This window comes from Takifugu flavidus, chromosome 7 (genome assembly GCF_003711565.1).
Source record: "Takifugu flavidus isolate HTHZ2018 chromosome 7, ASM371156v2, whole genome shotgun sequence".
Classification (NCBI taxonomy): domain Eukaryota; kingdom Metazoa; phylum Chordata; class Actinopteri; order Tetraodontiformes; family Tetraodontidae; genus Takifugu; species Takifugu flavidus.
Genome location: NC_079526.1, coordinates 5,267,567 through 5,277,706, shown reverse-complemented (window position 1 = coordinate 5,277,706; position 10,140 = coordinate 5,267,567). Strand labels below are relative to the sequence as shown.

Here is a 10,140-nt window from a genome sequence, read left to right as displayed (position 1 = left end):
TTATGCAACTTTCTCCAACCAAGTAAGAAGAGACAACGGGAGTCTTAAGGTAGCAATTTTACTCATCATTCATATTGTAAACACATTATTGATTAACAAGCTAGTTATGCCAGGAAGTAAAGAGCTGAAAGATGAGGCAATGACTGTGTCAGTTCATATTTAACCCAACACGGGCCACAATAGGCATGGTTGCAGGTATGGGTGCCGTCACTTTGCTTCACGGCACCAGGCGGCTGCGTTTTTAAAAATGCGTAACCACGGTGATGGTGTCAGAGAAGATCTGAAGTCCCTCGGAGCCCAGGCCCATTGCCAGCCCAAGGTGCAGCGCTCTGGGTGGGGCATCATGGCCAGGTGCCTCCCGTCCCCGGAGCAGAGCCCAGCTATGCCCCGCGGAGAGCCGTTAGGGTTCAGGGGGTACTCTTCAGTGGGACGACCCTGGTCGTCAAGGTAACGGAGAGGGGCCAGATGACGGGAAATAATGCGCTCCTCGGCCCGGGAGTTCCGGAATTGCACAAGACCTGGGTAGGACAAAAAAAAGGGTTATTGGGAAATCAATATTAAAAGCAGCTGCTGTCCACAGGAGAGAACACAGTGATCTGAGACTTATGATTCAGCACGAGGCCACACAAGCACCGATACTTCAGAGTGACCTTTGTGTCTTCAATGATGATTCAATCTCTAAGAGTCATTCAGACTAACAGTACATTAAAGCTTTCCTTTGCATTAAATAAAGAGTCCAAATGTCAAAAGACTTGTAAAATGCAGGTTGTGCCAAAGGGTTCGGTACCCCGGTATCTACTGGGTTCTTCCCAGCAGCCTTCCACTGGGGTATGATTCTACATGACTCCTCATCCCAGCTGAACACACTCGTTCTGTAGCAGAACAACAGGGTGATCGTGATGCAGTCTGTCATTCATGCCGACCCGTCTGTGACCGTGATAGGCTGTGTGAAGGATGCGACACGGCGCCTGTAAACTCTACCTTCTCCATGTGCCACCCAGACTCCCAGAGCGGAGCCCTCCATGCCTTTGAGCCAGACGGACGGAGACTCCTGGATCCCAACGCTGACGAACCGCGACTCAAACCTGCCAGACTTATTATGGGTCAGCACCACTTCGTTAGCTAAGGGAGGAAACAGAAAACACAGGAAAGCAGTTTTTTCATTGTCTACCCTGTGGTTTTTATTGATTTATTTCTTTATAATGTCAAGTTTTATTGACCTGCTCCGTCCTCGGCGCCCTCGCCCACCCAGCCTAGCAGTGCCAGCAGCTGGCAGCCATTGCACACGCCCAGACTCAGGGTGTCGTCTCGCCTACGGAAACGTTCGAACTCCGCTTTAGCTAGGGGATTAAATGTAACACTGGTGGCCCAGCCTATGAGGAAGGATGAAGGCTGTTTAAAGGTTTTGAACTATTTATAACTATTTTGAAAAACAGAGACAATGAAGACTTGTTTGCCTTTAGCTGATCCCAGGACGTCTGCGTAGCTGAATCCACCAACAAACACGACCGCTTTAAAAGAGTCCAGAGTTGCAGAACCAGAGCACAAATCCTGCATAGTGACATCCCACACCTACACACACACCACACACAGTCAATCACATCCCTTTTGTGTGTTCAAAGTGTTGTATTATCGCTGCAATAAATCTTAGGATCGACCAAAATGTTCAAATCTGAAAGCGTCACCTCAAAACCGGCCATGTAGAGTGACACAGACATCTCACGGTCTCCGTTACTGCCCTCCTCTCTGATCACAGCGACACGAGGCTGCCCTGCTACTGAGATATGACACACATCAACCAGCTCAAATGTGAAAAGAGGCGAACATTTTGTGGAAAATTCATGTAAAAGTCGTTTCAAAATGTCCATGTTACAAGCAATAATATTTCTAGAAACATTAAAGCATCCTAAAGCTTTGAAAACAGTAAATATGATTCTATTTGGTCTTACCCAATTGGCTGATCCCAGGTATTTCACAGGGGTCAAAGGTCAGTTTGAAGTAGGGCTGGGTTCTCTTGCCCAGTCCTTCTTCTTCCTGTTTAACACACATCTCATTGGCCTGCAGGCGCTCCAGTTGGAAACTGGTGTCCTCCCATAATGATCTGAGGTCCGGCAGCGGGCCTTTCAGCACTTCCTCTCCATCCACGCAGACTCGGACCTAAACACAAAAAATATTAATGCCAGATGGGTTTGAAAAGTGCTGGAGACACGCGCTGAGCCCTGTGTCTCACCTGAGCCTCGGGCCCAAAGTTGCAGGTTCTGCCGATGCGACGGCACTCGACTCCTGCGTCGCAGTACCTCTGACGCACAGTTTCAACATGGACCTGCGACACTTCCAGGACCAAACCGAGCTCCTCGCTGAACAGCAGCTCCATGACTGCACAAGCACAGATGGAACAGCTTTCAAACACAAATGGAACCGACTGCGACCTCCTAAGCATGAAGGAAAATCAGCTCACGGACCTCCAGCGCCCTCAGAGGTCAAGTCAACCTCGATCCCGCGATTTCCTGCAAACGCCATCTCCAGCAGGCAGCAAATAAGGCCTCCGTCACTGACGTCATGTCCCGCGCTCAGCAGGCGGTCTGATAGAGGAACAAAGGCAACGTCTTACAGGTTTACTTAGATTTCCTTCCAGAACAAATAAAACAATTTCACAACCCAATTTTAAGGACAGCAAAACAATTTAAAAAAGGAGCAACCCTGCACATTTTAATCCCAGCTAGTTTTATAACGTCCCTGCGGGTGCACGCTAACCTTGTACGAGCGACTGTGTGGTGTTAAAACAGGCGGTCAAGAGTTCTGGGTGGTCCATGTCAGGGCAGCGGTCTCCCAGCTGACTGTAGCACTGAGCCACAGCAGACCCTCCGAGGCGGTGACACCCTGGACTTACAGGGACCCACAACAACACACCTGCAATGAGAGAAACTGTTACCATGGAAATGCTGCAACTCTGAGGTTTCTACTCAACTGTTAATTGCCTGTCATAAGAAAAGAAAATACCAGCAAGTAACATATTTATTCTATAAATGAAGTCTATGAAAACCTGCTCGCTACATTTAGCATTCTGTCAATTGTTGTATTCTTTAATTATTCAAATCCTGGATTAAAATTCCCATTTTTAGCAGTGTGTGTGTTTGTGTGTGTGTGGGCAATACCTTTGCCATCTGGATCCTCAAGATCCGGTGTGACGGTGGCTGTGATGTCAGGACAGACAGCGTAGGCAGAAATAACCAGAGCCCCTGAACCAGGAACAGAAACCACATTAACTGAAGAAACATCCACAAAAAACACACAACGCGTGTAAACACAGAGAGAAGGTACCTGGAGCTTTCACCGTCTCCGTCCCCACTCTGGCAGCCATGCTCAGAGAGTCCTTGCCGCCATCGATGGCCACGCCCAACTGGCCCATGACCTCACACATGGCTTTGCAGGCATCCCACAGACAGGCGCCCTCTCCGGGCAGCTTGGCAGCCCACATCCAGTTCCCACTGCACTTCACGTCCTTCAGCGCAGGAGGTGGAGGTTAGTCAAAAATCAGCATATAACATGAAGTTCCTGGGCTGATCTGTGTTTCGTCCACACTCATCCCCCATTCACCTTCAGAGCTGTGACTCTTGCAAACACCAAATTGGTCAGAGCCTCTCCGACGGCCATGCGGGCCCCGGCTGCAGGACACACAAGGCCTTTAACTGGCTGCTCCCCGATGGAAGTGGCCGCTCCCTCCAGGCCGAAGGGCGACAGAGCAACGACAGCCACGTCGGCCAACGGTGTGTGAAGGGGGCCGACGCACTGTTGCTGGGCGACTAATCCGGTCACAGAGCGGTCGACCTGGAACGGAAGGCAAAGAGTCTGCACGTGTGCTGCAGATGCAAAGACGTAAAAACGAGGAGCACGCACCTTGTTTGTCAGGTAGCGTTTGGATGCTACCGCGGGTAAACGTAGAACTCTATCCAGAGCATCTCTGACGCTCAGCCCAACAGGAAACACCAAAGACTGAAGCTTAGGGGCCAAGCGCACCATTTTAAACTCCTTCTGTGGCATCTTTCCCAAAACCCATTCCAGCTGCAGGTCGACAGGATAGCGCCCTCTGTCTGTGAGACCGGCGCCATCCTCCTCATCATCCACCAGCACAATCTGGGCAAAGAAAAACACGGCTGTGATTTGAAGTGCGCGTGCAGTGGGTGTGCACGGGTGAGCCTGGCTGAAACCTGCCTTCCCGTCTCCCGTGACGCTTCCCACAAAGTCAACGGGACACTTCTCCCTCCGACAGACCCTCTCCAGGAAGCCTCTGTCAGATGAGCGGAGCAACAGGGCGTTGCTCTCCTGATACTCAGCCCCCCACAGCTCCAGCACACTCAGGGTGGGGTCACCTTTCTGCAGGTCAAAATAAGAACACACACAGTGGAGAGGAACAGGGCAACAAGATAAAAGGAGAAAGAGCAGAACACGTCCTCTTCAGTGTTTACCTTGAATCGGCTGCAGTAGATTATGGCTCCAGCTGGTTCGCTGAGTTCCTTCAACACGTTCCCTGAAGATATACAATGATTAGGGTCTAAATAACTGAACCATGCTGTACAACAGAAACAAACACAAAAAAACACTCATCTAATTAAGACCACATTCATCCAGCTTTCATGAGTAAAATGTTTGCTGCCAAGAGTGTTGCAGAAAAAAGGACTCCAACAGAGGACAACAACAGTCCTGTACTTGAGTATATGTACGGAGTTACACGTGCGAGCGTCCGTGATGGTGGGAACATTAGTGTGAGTGTGGGAATCTGCGGGCGGGTGGACTAAATAAAGAACCTGACTATGATTCATCATCTCAACCACTGACTCATTAACTCGGCTTTAAATAATTGAGAAAAAAATATTCCCACCGTTCCCTCCCGCCCCCTGATCGTGTATGCTGCAGATCGGGTTCCCGCCGCTCCTTTCCAAACACGCCCTGAGAGCCCGATTCATCTTCTGCTCCATCTCAGCGTCTCCCCTCTGCACGGCGTTCAGGTCCCTGTCGCTGGAGTTGTCGCCCTGGACCTGCGAGACATAAATGAGTTTAACCACCAGGTGACGTGACTGTTGGCTTCGGCTCTGGCGGCGCACCGACCTCCACGGATGAGGCCGCTCCTCCTCCCACGCCGATTCTGTACACCGGCCCTCCGATCTTCACCACTTCCATTCCTGATGATGGAGGAGAGTCGCTATGAGTCACCAATCAATGTGTGTAAATATAGCCTCCTTATTTGAACCCGCTGAACTGGGATAGTTACCAGCCTCTGCTTCCTCTTTCTTTATGTGAGCGTCCTCGATGGAACCGAGACCGCCGCTGAACATGATTGGCTTAATCCACTCCCGCCGCTCTCCGTTCTTCAGCCGCATGCCGAACGAACGGGCGAAACCTGCAGGAGGGTGGAAGAGCACGGCACTAGTCTGGCAACGTATTTAAAAATCAAGTTTTGAGAGTTAATTATGTCATGAAATGAATAGAAGAAACTGCAAATGGCATTTTTTTCGTTCGAATTCTTCCTGACCTGACAGAACAGGCTCTCCAAACTTGTTGCCGTAATCGGAGGCTCCATTGCTGGCCTCGATCGCCACCTGCAGCGGCCGTGCGAAGCTGGACGGATACTCCCAACCTTCGCCTGAAGACTCCCAGGGGAGAACATAACCTGGAGTCAGGGAGAACAGACAGATTATTAATACGTTTACAAGGTCAGAGAAGAGAATCCTGGATTGTTCCTGCAGACCGGGTATGTGCAGGTTGCCAAAGCAGTATCCTGCAGTGCCAGCAATGACGTGGGCTCCCTGCCCGGCGCTCTGCACGTCTCTGATGCGCCCTCCTGTCCCTGTGGTGGCACCGCTGAATGGAGCGACGCCTACGGTCGTTTGGGATGAGTGGATTATACGAGTAGAAGAACGCAAGCGAGGAAAGAATGTTTTTGGTGTCCTGACCTGTTGGGAAGTTGTGAGTCTCTGCGGTGAAGATAACGTGTCTCAGCGTGCGCCTGGTTTTATAAGCGCTGGCTTGGGATGGATCTTCTGGGTAAACACACTCCAGCTCTACTCCTTTGATTGCACTGGACACACACACACACACACACACACACACCACACACACACACCACACACACACACACGTCCAGCTGAGTACTGCAGCACAGAAACGCTCAGCTAAAGGCGGCCGCTGACCTCACCTGCTGTTGTCGCAGAACTTGATAACGTTGTTCTGGTTGCTGTGCCTCTGGGTGTCCATTATGAGACCGAAGAGAGTCTCCTTTTGCTCCTGCCCATCGATCTCCATCCGCCCCCGGAAGAACCAGTGACGGCTGTGTTCGCTGCAAACAGGGAACGGCAGAACCCGAACCCAATCAGAGATGGATACACAACTGTGCCACAAACCAGAGTCCTAATGCACCTCACCTATTGGACTGGGCCAGGTCGAAACACTCCACACTGGTGGGGTTCCTTTGAATCCTCTGGAACATCGATGTGTAGTAGTCCAAATCCCAGGAGTCAAAGGCCAAACCTGTGAGAAGGACAACACACAATGAGGCACCTCCACACACACTATGGATGGGAAAGCCACACACATGCTCAGAGACACAGCGGACATTACCAAAGTTCAATAAATGACACACCAACATTTGCTTAGCTATATCTGTGGGGTCTTCATGCCAATTACCACTGAATACACATTAATAGGAAAACCAAACCTGACAGTTTTGTAACCAATTTAAGGCCCCACAAATATAGAATGAACACACACACCAAACAAGTGTTTTTTCATTTCAAAAGCAGCACAAGTACAAAACCCGGTTGTTTACTTAACACCATTGGCATCATTTGAACTTTCATTTTACCGTTAATGACGTCAATTAACTTCATCATCGCTGCATTCATTTATTGCCCAAGACACATCGCTTTAAGGTTTAATCTACAAGAATTTGAGATACTTTAATTTATAAAAGTCATTAAGGGATTAAGGGAAGCAAAAGTAGAATCTGCCCTTGGGGGAAATTAACATACTGTAATGTTGCAGAAAATAATGCAGAGGTCTGTTTTATTTATCACTTCAATTCCCCGGCTGAGCATGAACGGCCTACAAAGTACATGCCGGAGATATTCTCATCCACGCCTTCAGAATACGAATGAAGCTAGGAGCATAAACACGAGTGCAGCTTCTGTCGCGGTGTCAGAGAAAAACCATCAGATCGTTTCTGGGTTTTTTAAAATGTGCTCTCACATGACTTCAGACACTAACGGCACACAAGCATGAACGCGTAAGATAATCAGCAGCACCACTGCTGTCCTGTGACTCTAACCGGCTAATGAACAGTGTCATGTGGCATGAATATGTGGAGCAGCAGACACGGTGTACTCACAAGAACCGCAGAACCCAGCAGAGGTAGGGAAGGAGAGAAAGGAGGGATGAAGGTTACAGCACATCAGGACACGAGAAAAGACTGTGGAGAGGAAAAGGAGGCAAGGAGGCAGCTTAGAAAGAGTCACAGACTCACCCAGGTCATGATTGGCTCTCTCCAGAGCCGCACGGCCTTCAGCCAGAATGTCCACCTCAAACACCGGCTGTGGTTTCATCTCCACAGCGAAGGAGGTGATGGGGCGCTGATAGACGCATTCAGTCATGCTGTCATACAGGCATTCAATCAGCTCCTTAACATCACCGCCGAGGTCCTTCAGGCTCTCTCCGTTCTTAGGCTGCAAGGGAGAGAAATGGACAGATCACATCAGAAAAGAGCAGAAGGTGGGAACCAGTGCTGGAAAAAAATCCCCCTCAGTACAGAACCTGAGTAAATCTACTCGGGTACATTCGTCCCCGCCCTGCATGTGCAAACCTTGATCAGAAACCTGCGAGACAGTTCCACCCGGGTGATGTTGGCGAGGCCGGCGCTCTGGCAGATGGAGACGGTGTTGGTGGACCAGGCAGTGGAGAAGTTCAACCTGGGGAGAAACGACACGAGGAAAACTTACTTTGTGAAGTAACGTGATAGATTATGCTCCAGTATGCAAATATGTTAGATAAAAGTCACAGGCAACAGGACAAACAGGACAAGTGCTGAGGCAGCGCCAGTTGTCAGACTGCCTGGGCGTAACGGTACCTGGGTCCGATCTCCACCAGCTTCTCCCCGCTGCCCTCTGTCAGCTTCGGCGTCTCGGACAGCGGCTCTTCCTGCAGCGGCGGGCGAAACAACCAGAGGAGAACGTCCTTCTGCTCTGCACTGAGACTGCTGCAGCCTGCAGGGGGGCAGTGGGACGGACAGAGACACAACGTGGCAGGACAGACAGATGGTCGTGAGCTGCAGGTGGCGTGTCCGCCTCTTTCGAAACCTCTGGAGCTTCGTGCTCACCTGTCAGCTCCACGTTGTAGCACAGCTCAGTGGTGACTGACAGCTGCGGGTAGAGCTTGGCTGCCCTCTGTAAGGCTCTCCAGTCCACAACTTCATCACTGTAGAACCGCACTACAGCCATGACTGAGGGACAGACGGACGATAAATCCAGCGTAAAGACCCACAGATCACAGATTTATTATAATCATCCAGAGATGACAAACCGCACGTTCCATTATTGATGATATTGATTAAACCCTGACTTGATAAGAGCATACTGTGAAGCAATGGGTCAATAAGGCAGAGGTCAGAGGTCAAGACTGGCTGAAAATGTGATGAGTAGGGACACGTGACGAGGTCGGTTTTTAGCTGATCGGATCAGATCGATTTATATCATATCACAGGACACAGCAGCAAATCACAACATACTATTTAAAACAGTGAAGAGAGGGTGACATTGTGCACATTAAATAATTCTGGGATGCTATCAGGTCTTATCAGTCAAGTTGGATGAATTATATTAATGACTATCCTCCATTTTTGCAGGCTTTTTATTCATTGGTTAAACCCTCGCACCACATCAGGATGCAAACGACAGCAAAAGAAAAACACACAATTGTACTACTGATCATGACAGTAATAATAGTAACTATTATATTGAGGTTGTTAATTATCTGCTGTCACCAATTCTTATTCAAAAGCACTTAAATGCATTATTGCGGCATTTAGTTGACAGTTTTATTCAACTTTAAAAACATTTCTGGATTTGATATCAAGCAATTCAATATTCAGATTAAAAACAAGTATGATGAATTGTATTCATCAGTATGAATTCAGCTACATTTGAATGCAACAGGATTCCTGGATTTGACTCCAAAGTGCAAACACACACTGAGGCCTCTGACAATGAGATTATTGATCTTGTGCTGGCAGCAGATCTCTGTCTGTCTGTCTCTCTGTCTCACTCACACACACACACACACACACACACACACACACACACACACACACACACACACACTCTGCAAGGTCAGGAGCCTTCTGTTAGAAATACTCTTGATTAGTATCCCGACGGTCAGTGTTCAGATGTCTTAATCATCAATATCTATAAAAGGGTTAAAGACACAAAACGGTGCGTTTTACAACTTCATCAAGTTGTAAAACTTAACTTCCATTCATTTGTACAGTCTAACTCAAATCAAAAGCAACATTTGCACTCAAGCCTTTAAGTTTTCGCCCTGAAATATAATAATGAAATAGTGATCACAACACGTTAAAAAGAAGCAACGCACGCATTGCAACAAAACCCACTGTTATATAGCTGTGACTGAAGCACAGCAATAAGAATGCATCTTTTCTGACAGTAACTTTTATTCCACTGGGAATTTTAAGTTTGCAACGTTACTTTTGCGGATGCTAAATGCTAACGGGTTAGCAGATGGCTAGCGAAGTTTATTCAACTTACGTGTAGCAATTTCAGTGGTTGTTCCAAAAGAAAACCTTGGGTGTCCCGTCAGTTCCGCAGTGATGCTGGAGAAACTTCTGTCCTTACTGGGTGAACTGGTGCGGTTAGAGTCAGACCAGCATGAGACCACCGGACTCACATGGGAGACTGGCGACGCTCTGCGCATGCGCACAACCCAACCCTCTACAACTATAACGAGCCTCCATTTCCATTAAAACACCCCAGTACTGGACTGGGCAGTTGTTTAATTAATTTGTTTAATTTACAATTGTCTGATTTATTGTGCCAATGCTTCCGGCCAGCGCAGTTGTTTTAGGATTTACTGTAGATT

The 10,140-nt window shown here is 48.6% G+C and overlaps 1 protein-coding gene across 3 annotated transcripts; it reads right to left on the bottom strand.

Annotated features, from left to right (window-relative positions):
* Window positions 1–40: 40 nt before the first annotated feature.
* Window positions 41–10,003, bottom strand: pfas (phosphoribosylformylglycinamidine synthase). 3 transcript variants are annotated; one of them, XM_057039017.1, is made up of 28 exons: window positions 9,810–10,003; window positions 8,366–8,488; window positions 8,117–8,252; window positions 7,853–7,958; window positions 7,517–7,715; window positions 6,420–6,525; window positions 6,194–6,334; window positions 5,952–6,076; window positions 5,747–5,875; window positions 5,531–5,668; window positions 5,270–5,398; window positions 5,107–5,180; window positions 4,880–5,036; window positions 4,467–4,528; window positions 4,213–4,374; window positions 3,898–4,134; window positions 3,598–3,828; window positions 3,322–3,502; window positions 3,156–3,239; window positions 2,755–2,910; window positions 2,463–2,582; window positions 2,231–2,376; window positions 1,950–2,157; window positions 1,686–1,777; window positions 1,458–1,572; window positions 1,221–1,373; window positions 982–1,122; window positions 41–518 (listed from the first exon to the last, which is right to left on the bottom strand). In XM_057039017.1, exons 1-28 carry the CDS (start codon window positions 9,973–9,975, stop codon window positions 208–210), a joined length of 4,128 nt encoding a protein of 1,375 aa, XP_056894997.1. In that variant the 5' UTR covers window positions 9,976–10,003; the 3' UTR covers window positions 41–207. The 3 variants fall into 3 exon arrangements, with proteins under 3 accessions (XP_056894997.1, XP_056894998.1, XP_056894999.1); XM_057039018.1 differs by having other exon boundaries at window positions 1,686–1,774; XM_057039019.1 differs by lacking the exons at window positions 7,517–7,715; window positions 7,853–7,958; window positions 8,117–8,252; window positions 8,366–8,488; window positions 9,810–10,003 and adding an exon at window positions 7,382–7,460.
* Between the last annotated feature and the right edge of the window lie 137 nt (window positions 10,004–10,140).